General features: G+C 38.8%; 1 protein-coding gene across 1 annotated transcript; it reads left to right on the plus strand.

Annotated features, from left to right (window-relative positions):
• Positions 1-8,015: 8,015 nt before the first annotated feature.
• On the plus strand, positions 8,016-11,076 carry LOC129439318 (E3 SUMO-protein ligase ZBED1). Its single transcript, XM_055197968.2, has 2 exons — positions 8,016-9,961; positions 10,418-11,076. The coding sequence occupies exons 1-2, from the start codon at positions 9,124-9,126 to the stop codon at positions 11,074-11,076; spliced, it is 1,497 nt and encodes a 498-aa protein (XP_055053943.2). The 5' UTR covers positions 8,016-9,123.
• Positions 11,077-16,646: the final 5,570 nt, after the last annotated feature.

A 16,646-nucleotide genomic window follows, 5' to 3' on the forward strand; every position in this document is an offset into this window, starting at 1 on the left:
AAGAAACAGGCGAATGCAAAGTTTAAATACGCATTGCGTTATATTAAGAGAAAGGAAAATACAATGAGGTCGGACTCCCTGGCAAGGAAGTTGCAATATAATAGTCCTACTGTTTTCTGGAAAGAAATCAAAAGACTGAATAACTGTAAAACATCGTTACCAACGATGATACATATGATATATCTCATAAGGAGAGGAGCGAAGGAGAGAGGATAGATAGATAGACAGATAGATAGATTTTATATAATTCTATATAAGTCATACATTATATGTGAATATCTGACACTAGTGTAGAGATACTGCATTGCGGCAATTAGACGTTGTGAGTGTTATGAACTTTGTATTTCCTTTAAACTTATTTCATATTTTTGAAACCCGCACTGTAGAAAAATATGTCAAATCAACACTCATACCGGCATATATATTTATGTTACTTTTACTAAACAAATTAAGTTAAACAATTTCAACTTTGTTTTTTTAAGTCAATTCAACCTACTATTTTAAGTTTTGACTTGGGATTAGTTGACAAAACAAGTTGTTTTAATCTCATGCTCCATTTTTTACAGTGTGGTGATTGTCAATATTTTGTAACTGCTGGTTATCAAAATGAATCAGTGTAGCACACTCAGAAACCGTGGGCGGTTAGGCAGTTACTAAAATCACAAGGTGAAACGTGCCATTGCTTGTTGATCTGGAATGTCCACTGTATGATCGATATAAAACATGACAGCACCTCACCCACACAAGGTTGAGAGCATACGGTCGTCATGATTAAATTATCTTCTATTTGAATACCTTCTATATCAGGGTAAACATATACAGATAACAAAATGTATACCTTAAAGTTGCTTTGGATTTGCAAACACATGACTTTGTTTAGCATTCTGCTACGTTACGTATGTTCTGTTTTATCCAAGTTGTCATCCTTACTGCTTTTCAATTACAGTAATTGAAAATATATTGCAGTACACGTTTGGATGTACCCTGATCTCTGTTTTATATTGCAGACCTAAGCAAATTCAGACCTGTTTATGCACCTGAAGACTTCCTTGAGGTGGGTTAAGTCTCGCTTGCTTAATGAGTTTAATGAAAACATCCGGTGCAAATGAGAAAGATAGGGGCCGGATATGAAGCAGCTGATTTGATTTTCTCGGGAAATGTTCAGCTAAATGACTTTTGAGTGAAAATTGACTGAAACATTGTAAAAGTGATTTGCACGAGCTGATCTTGATTTTTTGGGTGGGTCTCGGACAGGGATTCGTTTAAGCCAGGAGTGAGTAGGCCTCAGTTTAATTACGAAATAAATTTTAACTAGCTTTAAAGGGACATTCCACTTTTTCTTTTAAATATGCACATTTTTCCAGCTCCCCTAGAGTTAAACATTTGATTCTTACCGTTTTGGAATCTATTCAGCTGATCACCGGGTCTGGCGCTAGCACTTTTAGCATAGCTTAGCACAATCCATTAATCTGATTAGACCATTAGCATCGCGCAAAAAAATAACCGAAGAGTTTCTATATTTTTCCTGTTCAAAACTTGACTCTTCTGTAGTTACATCGTGTAGTAAGACCGATGGAAAATTAAAAGTTGCGATTTTCTAGGCAGATATGGCTAGGAACTATATTCTCAAACTGGCGTAATAATCAAGGACTTTGCTGCTGTAACATGGCTGCAGCAGGCGTAGTGATATTACGCAGTGCCCAAAAATAGTCCCCTTGGTTACTTTCAAAAGCAGGGGACTATTTTCGGGCACTGTGTAATATCACTCCTGCTGCCCCCATGTTACATCAGCAAATTCCAAAACTGTAAAAATCAAATGTTTAACTCTAGGACAGTGGTTCTCAAACTTTTTCCGAATGAGCCCCCCCTTGTGTACGGTGCATTCCTTTGTGACCCCCCCAAAGAAAATTTATGACAAAAACAAAACATTTTAAGTTATACAAAGTAGTGCTGTTGGTAAGTAGCCTTATTTTTATTAGGTTTAATTAGTACACAGAATTCATGATAAATGAATGTATTTTAAAAGATGCCATAAAAGTGGGGCCCCCCTGGCACCATCTCGCGGCCCCCCTGGGGGCCCCGGACCCAAGTTTGAGAACCACTGCTCTAGGAGAGCTGGAAAATGAGCATATTTTCAACAAAAGTTGAATGTCCCTTTAACAAACACTCCTTAAACAAACACTCCTTAAGCAAACATGCTTTTGCTATTTGATTTGTTTTGTTATGTAAGACACTTGTTTTCTTCTAGGTATTGATTGCTTTAAGAAACCCTAATAATGATTGCAGTGAAGAACTCTCAGTCAGAAGCCACTGGGGATTAATCCAGGTTTCCCTCAATGTCCGTGACATTCCTCAAATGGTGAGCTAATCTGGGTTTCCCACTGTTTTTTTTTCTTCTGTTTTTATTTAATCTTAAGCAGCGGTTCTTAAATTTTTTTGGCATGCAACCCCCCTTGTGTAGGGTGCATCCCTTCACCCTCCCCTCATAAAATTTAAAATATGAATTAAACAAAACATATTAATAATACAATGTAGGTTTAATTACACTGAATATATTTTATTAAATGCAGTTTTTGAACCACTGATCTAAGCAGTGGTGGCCGGTGACTTCTTTTTTCGAGGGCGCACTATGGAAAGTTTGTCACAACATGTATGTAGCCCGTCATGTGTGTGGTTCGTCATTTCAAAATATGTGTTCTGCGTTTTAAGAGATCCTGTGTGCATCACGTGTCTTGTCAAAATAAGTGCCTGCTGCAGACGCGTCTAAAGGGTTTATGATAAAAGAGATGCTCTCGTTTGCCAAATACTCGCATAATCTCATGCGTAATCAGAGTTTACTGTTAAGGGAGTGTCTTTGTTAAGGGAGCATGTATTTTGTGAATGTGAGCGTCTCTTTTATCATAAATGGTTTAACGTGTGTGCAGCAGGCACTTTTTTGACAAAACACGTGATGCACAAGATTCACATGACGCAACAAACACATATTTTGAAAACACGTGCAACACACATGACACTCCGAACACTTATTTTGAATTTGCGCCCCTCTGATGAGCAGTCACGAGCCGCCACTGGATCTAAGCAAACAATTTGCAACTATTGTAACTACTGAAGAAACCATTTCGTATACAAATTTAACTAATTAAGAGATGCGGTGATGAAATGAGACATCAAAACAATAATACCACAAATTTTTTTGTAGTACTGCAGAAGTTCACATGCTTGTTGAAAATTATTTGAATGATTTAGGCCAAACGTTTTCCTCTAATCTTTTTTAAACATTGAATAGGGGTAAGGATAAAACATTTTAATAATTATAACCTGTAAACCGTCTGTGTTGCAGAGGGAGATGTATCCAGAACTAGTGATGCAGCGATTAACCGGTTTTACTATTAACCGCGGTTTAAAACGTCACGGTTAAGTAATCGTAAAGGCTCCGTTACACCGTGCGTCTTTGTTGCCGGGGCCGGAACGGAACTTTTGCAAGTTGTACTGCATGAACCCAAAACAAAGTTGCACCAGTGATGCTGCTGCAGCTTAAACTGCTGTGCTTATCGGAGACGCGGAGAATACAGAGCACAGAAGAGCATAAACATGGCAGATGGACCAAACAACGAAACTTTATTTCCTCCAAAGAAACGCCTGAAATCGGCAGTGTGGGAGCATTTTGGCTACACGAAAAATGACGATTGAAAACGACGGATCACCGATTTGCAAAACATGCCGCAAAAAAGTTTCTGCTAAAGGTGCAAATACGTCAAATCTAATGCAGCACTTGCGGGATCACCACCCAGCATTGCATGCTCAAGTAAAGGTAATAATACTTAATAATTGAGTTAAATTACATGTTGTTACATGGCTGTTTACTAAATGAAACAATGAGGATAGGAATTACATATAAATGTGTCACTTAAGACCTTCAGACGAGCATGCAGTTTGGTTTAATAGTAACTATAATGTCATATATGTTATTAAAAGGGCTTTATATTAGATTTTGACAATAGTCTTACAATAATTATTATATGATAGAAATACACACTGTAAAAAATCTTTGCACATTGAATTAAGTTTTCTTAAAGTGATTTTTAAAGTGAAGTGGTTGTATCTACATAATTATATTATAGGCTACACCAGTTCAACATGATTGAATGAAGTTCTTAAAATGAAAGTAATTTTAATTCATGCTAATTTCATTTTAATAAAACTTTTTAGAAAACATTTTTTTCTCAGTGCATTTGTAATTAAATATAGAAAATCATCTTAAGTGAGGTAATTCCAGTCAACGTTTTACTTGTTGGATTATTTATATTTCTTTTTTAAATTTTATATTTACTTTTAGATTAAGACTGGCAGTGCTGCAGCAGCAGTTCAGCAACCAACTGTTGCAGAATCCTTTGCAAAGTGTGTGACCTATGCTCCCACTTCAAAACCAGCCCAGGATTTGAATAAAGCAGTGGCCTATTTCATCGCCAAGGATATGCTGCCATTTCAGATTGTGGAAAAACCTGGATTTCTTCAACTGATGAAAAAGGCAGTGCCACAATACAAAGTTCCAACAAGAACCTACTTCGCCACAAACCAAATCCCAGCCATGTACAAGGAGGTAAGAGCAAGTGTGGAGGACCAGCTGGCAGAGGGTGTGTGGTTTGGTGCAACAACAGATTTGTGGACCAGCACTGGTGGTGGAGGAGAACCCTTTATGAGCTTTACAGTCCACTACATTTCTGCTGATTGGAAGCTTAAATCTCACTGTCTAGAGACTCTTTATTTTCCAGAAGACCACACGGGAGAGCATATCGCAGAAATGATGGAAAGCATGCTCCTGGACTGGGAGATAAAGAAAGAGAGTCTTTCTGGAATTACAACAGACAGTGCCAGTAATATGAGGAAAGCCTTTGAATTATTTTCCTGTGTTTGGTTTCCTTGTTTTGGTCATAATTTAAATTTGGCCATTTCCAAAGTCCTTAAGATACCAAGGGTAGAATCTGCTATCAGAGCATGCCGACATTTGGTCCAAGGGTTTTCTCGAAGCTGGAAACGGAAACGTGAGTTTCAAAAAAAGCAGGCAGAACTGAACATCCCTGAACATTCACTGATAAATGATGTGGCCACCAGATGGGGCTCCACATTTGAAATGATTTCCAGGTTCTTGGAACAGCAGCAAGCCATCTGTGGGGTGCTAGCAGGAGATAGAAACACCTGGCATCTTATGCCTAAAGACAATGACATCACTGTCCTGGAGAAAGTAAGCCAGCTACTTTGTCCTCTCCATGATTTTACTGATGTCCTGGCATCAGAGAAACAAGTCACACTTTCCTCCCTGATGCCAGTCTTGGAGCACATTAACAGTGAGATACTTCAAGATCAAGAGGAAGACTGCAGTCTCACTAAACAAATGAAACGTGTAATAAGAGAAGACCTGTTAATGCAGGCAAGATATACAGAGGAAATGAAGAATGTTATGAACATATCCAGTTTTGTGGATCCCAGGTTCAAGGGAAACTTTACTGAGAATCTGGATGACACAGTCAAGGCATGCAGTGACGAAGCAATGGCACTTGTTGCATCACATCCAGAGATTCCAGACACAGAAAATCCTACAGCAGCAACCACATCAAGCACCTTCTCCACCACCACCAAAAGAAAAGAGAAGAGCCTGTCTGGGTTATTACAGCAAATAACCAGTGCAAAGAAGAATAAGTCACTAGCTTCAGGACATGCAATGCCAGTCCAAGAAAAACTTGACTCAGAGGTGAAACTGTACTTGTCACTTCCTTCTATTAGTGCTGATGCAGATCCATTTGCTTGGTGGAAAGCACATGTGGAACAAATGCCGATGCTTTCAAAAGTGGCCAGAAAATATCTCTGTATCCCTGCTACAAGTGTGCCCTCCGAAAGGGTATTCAGTGCAAGTGGCCATATCCTGTCTCCTCAGAGGTCAAGACTAAGCACTGAGAATGTTAACATGCTTACATTTCTGCACTTTAATATGAACTGAAAGAAATGAAATATGTTCAATTTACAAAAAGGCTGTGATGTAGGTGGTCCTGGCTGCAGCTACTGACTCCTTGTTTTGTTCCAAAATGAAATGCATAGCTACCTCATTGTTTATTCCAGAGATGTGGATCCTGTTTCTTTTATTCATTTCCATTGTTCTGTATTATTTTATTACTTGTTTTACCATGTTTCTAAGTTCTTTACTCAGGTACAAAAGAAAAAACACACTGTGTAAAACATTTTTACAAAAAAGACCTTCAGACAAAGGTAGAGCAGCCTTTATTTGTTTTCTAAAGGAAAATATAGCTTAATGTGTAGCTTGTATTAAACTCCAAAGAGAAGAAAGACTTTATTTAATTTTATTTTTATGGTGATTTTTTTATTTATAATTTTATTATTATTTATTTTATTATTTAAGTCAAAAACCAACAAGATATTTTTTATTTTGTGAGTCATTATTACTATTTTGTTTTGGTTGCTGTGTTATTTCTTGTTCAAAAGGCAGCAAAAAATATCAGTTTAAATTCCAAAGTGTGTTTTTGTGATTTTATGCATTTTAGTGTTGTGAGATTAATAAATGCAAAATAACCGTGAAAACCGTGTAACCGTTATTATTTCTCAGACTATAACCGTACCCAAAAAATCACTGATCGCTGCATCCCTATCCAGAACTAGGCTTTTCTTATGGACAGCTTGGTATAGATGATCACACACGTGTCTCCATGTATTCATTCACTCCATTTATTCAACCCTTTATCTGTAGGGTAACAGCGTATGTTATGGACTTATAAGAGATTTTATACTGTTCAGTGACCTTGATGGTCTCCATGAAATGATCATGTACCCACTCCCTAAATTCTGAAGTTGCTGTAGAGACCAATTTAGTGGGAGTCATGCTAAAAAAAGGCTCAACTATACGTGATGGATTTGCCCTCACATTTTAATCTTTTGCTTACTCTTTGTCTTCTCTGCTGTTTCAACACAGATTTGTTTGAGAGTGAGCACATTCACATTGGAAAGAAAGGTGAGAATAAACACTTCTGGGTAATTTGATCTTGTTATCATGACACATATGCTTGTTTAGTTTCCTTGTTTGGTCTGCTATTTCACCTCAAACAATGAAGCCTTCTATCGGTTATCCAAAACATTTTTTGTCAGAAAAAGAGGCTACATATGATGAATGAGTTTTTCTACACCAACTAGGATGAAATAAAACTGCGCTGTAGGATAAATTACAATGCTTGATATAGTTGCTCTTTGGCTGAAAAGCACCACAAAAATGTTTATTTTTGTGAGAGCCTGTCAGGAGTATATAGTGAAATGTGATAAAATCAAGCTATATGAATTGGCTTTTGAGAGCCTGTCAGGAGTGTAAAGTGAAATGTGATAATAATATGTAGGCTATAATGTGTATTTGTAGTGGTGAGTGAGCAGGACAGTGCTGCTGCCCAGCAATACAGCAGACAAGGCTGCCCTACAGGTTTAAGGGCTCAGTTATGGACTCTCATTGTGAACTCTACCAACGATCCTGAGGTAACATACAGTCCTTTTCTGCCTTGCGTACAGACTGACCCTCAGAAATACGTAAACTTGTCATAAATATTTGTGCATGTTTAAACAATTGAAAGTATTTGTATATTGTATTTGATATTTATGGCAATTGTTGTGTACATGAACCAGAACCGACATTTTATGATATTTATTTGTACTTATCAGACGCATTAATTGCAAAATGTTCCACATGCTTTACATGTAGGAAAGGTGATTGTGAGGGTACCACGCAAGAAAGACAAGATTGCAGAAAAGGCTTAGCTGATATTATTTGTTTGAATGCCAGAATTTGTTTGGTTTTCCAAAATCAGGAATTGCACCTGAATTGACTTGCAAAGATTATGTGATGCTTTGCATTGAGAATGATGGTAATTCAGGCTGATGTGAAATAGTGCTCAGGATTTGGCTCCTATTTTTCCGATCCAAGCACATGGTCTAAAGCCCACCGCGCAAGTACACTAAAGGTGTCCGAATCAAATTTTGCTAATTTATCGAAAAGAAAAATGGATGGCGCGACCGGCGCATGGTCTATTGTCCATATTCTCTTAATGGGACACTCAACTTTTTTGAAAATATGTTGATTTTCCAGCTCCCCTAGAGTTAAACATTTGAGTTTTACCGTTTTGGAATCCATTTAGCCACCCGGGTCTGGCGCTACCACTTTTAGCATAGCGTAGCACAATCCACCCGACCCCCACCCCTGGCTGACCTGGCTGCATGGAGCACATGCACGCGCACACACACACACAAAAGTAAAACGTCTTCGCATTGGTTAAGAACACACTAGGTCATAAATAATAATGAGACACCGATGCGCTGTGATGTACTATAGTACTTTGCCACGTCACAGCCTGTGACGTTGACACGATATGGAGTTTAAACCTGGAAGACATCACAAAAAAGCTAGTTTTTAACTAGTTTACTCAAATGTTAAAATTAAAGCAACACTATGTAGTTTCCATGTAAAAATTACTTACAGCTCCCCCATGTGGTTGAAAAGCGCAACAGTGCCTGGTATCAGACACTCTTCTGCAGGCAGGGGGAGGGGTGGGGCTGTGTGCTTTCAGAGTGTGCTTGTAGCAGCTAGGAGGTTGCTCAGGTTGCAGCAACAGTACAATTTGTCCAGTTAAGAGTTGTTCTATCACTGAAATAATTTAAGAGACATTATTTAAAGGTAAAAAAACTACATAGTGTTGCTTTAACAGATGCTAACGTTGTCTTTTATGATGTGCAACCCAACTAACTGGTTAGTGGTTGGTTAGTGTTTCATGACACTTTAAACAGATAAATTGTTTATAATAAACACTGCAATATTACATAATTTTTTAATATATTTAATATTAGGGCTGTGCAATTAATCGAATTTCGATTTCAATCTCGATTTCGGCTCCCAACGATCACAAAAACTATGTAATCGAGAAAAAACGATTATTTGGTAATTACGTTTTGCCCGTTACGTTGGTCTTTGTTCTGAATGACGCGCATGCGCACTTTCGTCCCTCCCGAAGCCTCAACTCGTCAGCGAACGTGTGTGTTATCAGGTAACTTAGTGGTGCCATTTAAAAATCTGCGGGAGTGATGGCGGAAAAAGAACCACAGAAGCAATTGGTAAACAAAAGAGGTAAAAGCCATTCCGTTGTTTGGGAACAGTTTGGATTCAACGAGGCGGACGTGGATCAAAATCAAATTAAGTGCAAGATTTGCTACGCGGTGGTGTCTGCACTGCAGGGAAACACCACAAATCTTTTCAATCATCTTAAATTTAAACACAGACCGACCTATGACCAACTAATAAAGAAACAGAAAGAACAAAGATCAACCCCCACGACCTCTGCAACGCAGTCTTCCATTAAAGACACGCTGTTCAGTGCAACTCCTTATCCAAAAAGTTCGGAACGACATAAAAAAATCACCGATGCTGTTTCATACTTTTTAGCCAAAGACATGTGTCCCATTAGCACGGTCGAAGATGAAGGGTTCAAGAAACTGATTAATACTTTGCACAAGCGTTATGCTTTGCCATCTCGACACTACTTCACGAGAGTTGCTCTGCCTGCTTTATATGAGAAATGCCGTGCAGAAGTGGCTAATGAAGTGTTAAAAGCAGAGTACATTGCCGCTACAACAGACCTGTGGTCTAGCCGCAAAATGGAGCCATACATTAGCTTAACAATACACTACATCGACGCCAATTTTAATTTGAATACGAAATGTCTCCAAACGGCGTTTATTCCCGAAGACCATACTGGGCAAAACATAGCACATGCACTGAGGGAAGCTGTGGCTGCATGGGGTTTAAACGAGGAAAAGCTCGTCTGCATCACTACGGACAATGCCTCAAACATAAAGCTGGCAGCTGATGTGAATGGATGGATGAGGCTTCAGTGTTTCGGGCACAGACTTCACTTGGCCATAGGTGAGTAAAAAATAATTACTTCTCTTATGATTAAATTTAAGGTGGTGATGTAATTTTATATAATTAAGTGGTTTAAACCAGTGGTTCTTAACGTTATTCCTCGAGATCCACTGCCCTGCACATTTTGTATGTCTCTTTTATCTGACAGACTCAGTTCAGTTCATTGAGATCTCTTCTAATGAGCTGATGATTTGTATCAGGTGTATTAAATAAGGGAGACATACAAAATGTGCAGGGCAGTGGACCTCGAGGAATAACGTTAAGAACCACTGATTTAAACAACAGCAAGAACAATACTAGGAATGCCTATGCAAATATTCCAGTTATTATTGTTATTCTTTTTATTATTATCATCATTATCATTACTATGATGCTTTCTCACTCAGCAAATAATGCATTGATGACTGTTGTGACGATCTTATTGATGATACTAAATAGTATTTATTGTAATCTTAGAAAATGCAATGAAGGATTCCAGGATCGACCGTGCAATGGGGGTCTGCAAAAAGCTTGTTAGCAGTTTTTCCTATAGTTGGAAAAAAAAGAGGGATCTTGCAGAGGCACAGAAGCAGCTGAATCTGCCTGAACACTCATTAAAAACAGAATGTCCAACCAGATGGGGATCTAGGCAGGAAATGATCAGCAGAGTCCTTGAGCAGCATAAGGCCATCACCCAAGTTCTTTCTAGTGACCGAAAACTTCGACATCTCACCCTCTCTTGGCAGGACATTGATGTACTAGAAGCCATCAATAAGTGTCTTAGCCCTCTGGTTGAATTCACTGATGCACTTTCTGGAGAGAAATACATAAGTGTGTCTTTTCTGAAGCCAACCCTCCACCTCTTTAACAGTTCTATACTAGCAGTGCAGGAGGATGACACAGGCCTTGCCAAAAGCATCAAACAGAAGATAGTAGACTATCTCAATGAGAAATACAGCAACCCAGCAATACAAGAGCTACTCGACATGACCTCTGCCCTGGATCCAAGATTTAAGTTTAAATATGTCAGTGAAGACAACCAAGATTCTATTCAAGACAGACTGACAGCAGAGATGAAAAGTCTAATGACTGCTGACTCTGAGGTAATAATAATAATAATAATAATTAAAGGTTAATTGAATTAATGTGTTACAAAAGAATTAGAACTTTTAATTATATAATGCTTATTGTCCTTATAATATGTTCCCTCCAAGGAGAACACCCCTCTTGAGACAGCAATGCCTGCTGATGTTACAGAGGATGCTGCTGCTCCAAAGAAGAAGAAGTGCCTGGGTAGCTTCTTTAAGGTCACCACAGCTGCAGGACCTCCTCCTCTGCAACAGGACCAGGCCATAGCTCTTGAGCTACAGTCGTACCTGCAGACAGAGACACTAGATGCTGAGGAAGACCCACTGAAGTGATGGAGGGAAAATCACAGGGTCTACCCACGGCTTTCCAATCTGGCGAGGAAATATCTGTGCATTCCAGCCACAAGCTCTTCTTCAGAGAGAGTATTTAGCACTGGTGGAAATATTGTCTCCTGCTTGCGTTCATCTCTGAAACCAGATCATGTAGACAGGCTGGTGTTTCTGGCAAAAAACCTTTAAGGGTTTATATAGCCCTACCAGCGTTTTGCCAGGTTGGCCTGAATCATCTTTATTTTATCTGAAGTTTAAGTTTAACCTATTTTCTGTTAGTTCTAGGCCATGTTGGTTGGTCGGCCTTTAAAATTATTTTTTTAATGACTGGAATTTGATTGTTGATTATGTAAAAAATGTTTAGGACTTTTCAGTTTGTTGGCATTGGCACATAAGTGAGGAAACTTATTTTGATCTAATTTATTTTTTATCTGTTACTTATATTTTATTTATTACTTGTTTTTCAGAAATTGTGGAAGTGCACTACATTGTTGATCTTATTTGTGTTTCATTTTATTCTAATGTATGCTATTTATACATTTGAAAATGTTATTTATTTTAAGGAGAATTCACTGTTTTGTTAAATAAATGCAACATCTTCAGTCAGTGAGTAATCGTGTGAAGTAATCGTGATTTCAATTATAATCAAAACAATCGGGATTATGATTTTTGCCATAATCGAGCAGCCCTATTTAATATCAGATAATATCAGATGTCTCAGATATGACAGAGTAGGCACTCACTGTGATTCTTCACCCACTGCGTTTTCATACCTAAAACAATATCTGCCAGGATGTCTGGACCCTCTAATATAACAGTAATATACACATCTGAATTTGTACCCTCGCTATCTGTTAACAAGAAGGCAAACACCTGTGTGGGGCGACACATTTTATACAAGCACAGTGATTCTTGACTCCTCGAACTGATGTGGGACACGATAGCATGGCAGAAGTTTTAAATGCTATAGGAGGAACAATTATGTAAATGTTTTTTATTAAACAGGACATTACACATTATGAACAGCTGAAAGCTGTTACACCATGACCTGCTGGTGGACAAACTCATTTATAAGGTACACATCATTCAACAAGGAATAGTTTCAGTCCTGAATGCTGATTGGTCTATAGCCATGGTTTATTCATGATTTAGTGACTGAGCTACTATTAGTGTCACTGTACACTACCAGTAACTAATAGTTGTTATGTTAATGTTCACGTCTCAAGGACTAACTTTTAACAGAAAGATGACATGACATATAACATTTGTGTCCTTAATATTTGTCTTATACAGTAACTGTTTATAAAAGCAATCAGGCCTTTTTATAGGTATAAACCAAATGAGTTATAAGTGTTCTGTATACATTTAGCCGATGGACAGATTAAATGAAAGATCAAAGTCTTCTGTATAGCTAGTGCAGAATGTCAAGCGCACATGTCTTTGATTAAAATAACTTATTGTTTTGGCTCACAGGACGTGAAGCTCAAGGCATGTAATGATGATTATTACTTCGTGTTCGAGGACTATTTATATCAGGTGAGTGAATGCATACCGCAGTCTCTCGAGTCTAAAACCTATTCCTTTTAGGAATTTTTCTTACTGACCCATAAACAAAGCTCTGTTAATCCAAGAGGGGACAACACATTCCCAAAATATTTTTTAAATGACTTCGATATAGTCCTGTGTATACATATCGCTGTAGGCTATCGTGAGAATGCAAATCCACGTTCTTTGGATTCATGTTCCTAGAACTGGATGGATGGATAGATACGGCTGGCTTGTATAGTCTCACAGATAGCTTCTTTAAAAAAGACTCGATTTACAAGGAATTCATGAGTGTTTCCTTAAAGGTGCAGTGTGTACATTTCAGGAGGATCTATTGACAGAAATGCAATATAATATGCATAAATATATTTTCAAACTGCTCTACAGAGCGTGTTTCGGCACTGTTGTCTCAGACGATGACATGTTTGTCCTGTGGCATCTGTTCTATGCGTTTTAAAATGGAGGGGTGATGCAATACTCCATCTCACCACTAGATGCTGCTAAAATCTACACACTGCACCTTTAATATTGGAGCTTTTCCAGCGGTTTATATTCACTTTTAGTTTTTCACTGCAAAAATCTAACAAATTAAAACTGTTAATACATGCTGAGATTGAAATAACAACATTTGGCTGTTATGTAACATATTTTTTCTCCTAATAGTATTAATGGCTGCAAACAACATCTGTTAGTCTTAAAAGTTAGCAATTTGAGAAGGATTATACACAACACTCAGATTTTTTAAATTGGTGTTGTAGGCATTTTGGCTTGTTCTCCTGGACACAAGCATTAGTTTCCCTGAATTTGGCTGAAATATAAACAAAAAGCCAAGTGGTTTGGGTTTCACGGGAGAACAGTATGTTGTCATTTTTGAAATGTTATGTGGGTTGCAGGTGTGAGGTGATAAAAGAAGCCAGGTTGCTTGTCAATATTGGTTTAGTGTGGACTCTTTGAGCAGTTTAGCAATTTCAAAAACTATGTGGTTTGTTGAAAAATGATTCTCTGTTGATTTTTCCCCCTATTATACAGAAGTTACACTTACACACTATTGTGACTTTGGTAATATAAGTCAGTGGTTCTCAAACTGGGGTCCGGGGCCCCCAAGGGGCCGTGAAATGGTGCCAGGGGGGCCCCAGTTTTATGACATCTTATAAAATACATTAATTTATCATGTATTCTGTGAAATTAAACCTAAAAAAAATAAGGCAGCACTACTTTGTATAATTTAATGTTTTGTTTAATTAAAATGTGAAGTTTTAGAACTGTTTTTTGTCATAAATGTTTTTTGGAGGGGCCGCGAAGGAATGCACTGTACACAAAGGGTACAAAAAAGTTTGAGAACCACTGATATAAGTGATAAAGGCTGCTGTAATATAAGGATGGTTGCCAATGTGTTCTTACACTGTGCTATTACACTGTTAGGAAAAAAATCTAGGGTGGTACCTGGATTTCACAGATATTAATGTTGTTTAACTGAAATGCTATTCAATACAATGGTACAATGTGTTGCAAGGATTGTATTTGGCAATTAACATGCTGTGTGATAGAAATGTATGTGAAATGTTTTGGCACTTATTTGTGCATTGTTTCTCACTACAGGTTTTACTCTGTTTCTCTCGAGACACTGCAGTTCTGGAGCACTTTAACTATAACAGCGCTACACCACCTACATCTTCCATCCAAAGTAATGATTTTGCATGTTTATCTTTCTTGCTATGCAAAAATATCTTCGTTGGCCTTTTTATAGTCTATATAAATTTTCTTTTTAGGCAAGTCTGGCTCAGAGCAGTTTCATGTGGTTTATCCTCCAAATGGTAAGAAACTAGGTTTTATACGTGTTCATACGGCATCATGTCCCAGCATGCACCTTCTAGTCAGCAAGTGACTTTACCTTTGGAGCTATTTGAAATTTGTCTGAATCCTAATAGACCTTTTGCGAGTAGACGTCATGTCATGAGTAAAACGGGTAAGATAACTCACTAGAAAATGTCTTGTTGTGCTGTTGAGTGTCTGAATAGGAATGCCAAAAAAAGATGGCCTTAATTTTTATAGAATACTGTCGTCGAAGACACCATTTGAAGATAAATGTAGGGGTTTATGGCTGCAATAAGCCCTTAAACGGACAGACTGTAGTTGTAGGCCCCTTCTGCCTCGCAAGACAATGGCTGCGCCTTTTTTTTTAGTCAATTATTTTTGTTGTTGGCAACATCTGGAGTGGCTCAGTAGTCCTATTCGTGCATAGCAGTCTCTGCCACAATTTAGGCAGACAAAGCTGGATGGCAGGTTGGAGTCATGGCTTGATTTCCTCTCCTTCCTGCAACTTCTTTTGTCCTTCAACTGCTGGAGTCTCTTCATTTCTCCCCTTTTGGATTCCATCACTTACTATGGTTTTCCATGCACTGCGTTTTTCTGCAAGTGACTCCCAGGTATCAGGGTTTATACCAGTGGCTTTCAAATCACGCTTGAAAACATCCTTGTAACGCAGTGCTGGTCGGCCTACAGGACGGTGTCCTGTTGCTAGTTCACCATATAGTATATCCTTGGGAATACGGCCATCCTTCATACGGCGCACATGACCTATCCATCGGAGCCGCCGTTGAGTGAGCAAAGTGTGCATGCTGTGGGAATTTGTCTGTTCCAGGACAGATGTGTTTGTGATCTTGTCTTCCCAGGTTATACCAAGGATTCGTCGCAGGCAGCGGAGATGGAAACTTTCCAAGCGGTTTTCCTGTATGGCATATGTCGTCCAGGTTTCGCTGCTATACAGCAATGTGTTGAGAACGCATGCTTGGTATACTTTGAGTTTGGTATTCAATGAGATGTTATTGTTGTCCCACACTTTCTTGCTGAGTTTGGACAAAATTATAGCAGCTTTTGCAATACGCATGTCTATTTCTTTATCAAGCAACAAGTGATTGGTGATGGTGGAGCCCAAATACGTGAACTTATCAGTGTTTTCCAGCACATTGTTGTCAATTTTGATTGATGGTGGTGAAGGGACGTTTTGGCTCATGACATTGGTTTTTTGAATGCTGATCGTGAGCCCAAACTCTTTGCAGGCATGGGAAAATTGACTGAGCAGCTGCTGTAGTTCTTCTTCAGTGTGCGCCACCAGGGCTGCATCGTCTGCAAACAGCATCTCTCTAATCAGTACTGAGCGGACTTTAGTCTTGGCTTTCAGGCGGGCCAGATTGAACAACCTTCCGTCACTCCTGGTGTGTAGATGAACACCTTCTGTGGAGTGTCTAAAGGCAAATGTTAACAGCATGGAGAAGAAGATGCCAAACAAGGTTGGGGCAAGGACACATCCCTGTTTGACGCCACTCTTGATGTCGAAGGGTTTAGAAGGTTTGCCATCACAACTTACTATCCCCTTCATGTCATCATGAAAAGAAGCTATGATGTTGAGCAACTGTGGGGGACAACCAATCTTCTGCATCAGCTGGAACAGACCCTTCCTGCTCACTAGGTCAAACGCCTTAGTGAGATCAATAAAGGCGATGAGGAGTGGCATCCGCTGTTCTCTACATTTTTCTTGAAGCTGACACACAGAGAATATCATGTCCACTGTACCTCTTTTAGCCCTGAATCCGCATTGTGACTCTGGATAGATGCGGTCAGCAAGGACTTGCAGTCGTTTTAAGATCACTCTAGCAAACACCTTGCCCACCACGCTCAACAGTGAGATGCCCCGGTAGTTATTGCAATCTCTGCGGTCACCCTTGTTTTTATAGAGTGTAATG

The sequence above is a fragment of the Misgurnus anguillicaudatus genome, chromosome 7, assembly GCF_027580225.2.
Source record: "Misgurnus anguillicaudatus chromosome 7, ASM2758022v2, whole genome shotgun sequence".
Lineage (NCBI taxonomy): Eukaryota > Metazoa > Chordata > Actinopteri > Cypriniformes > Cobitidae > Misgurnus > Misgurnus anguillicaudatus.

What these genes read in the sequence shown, in the direction of transcription:
- LOC129439318 (XM_055197968.2), top strand. Translation starts at nt 9,124, where the DNA reads ATGGCGGAAAAAGAACCACAGAAGCAATTGGTAAACAAAAGAGGTAAA. An exon ending in CAGACTTCACTTGGCCATAG is followed by an intron (nt 9,962 to 10,417) that starts GTGAGTAAAAAA and finishes TTGTAATCTTAG; the next exon opens with AAAATGCAATGAAGGATTCC.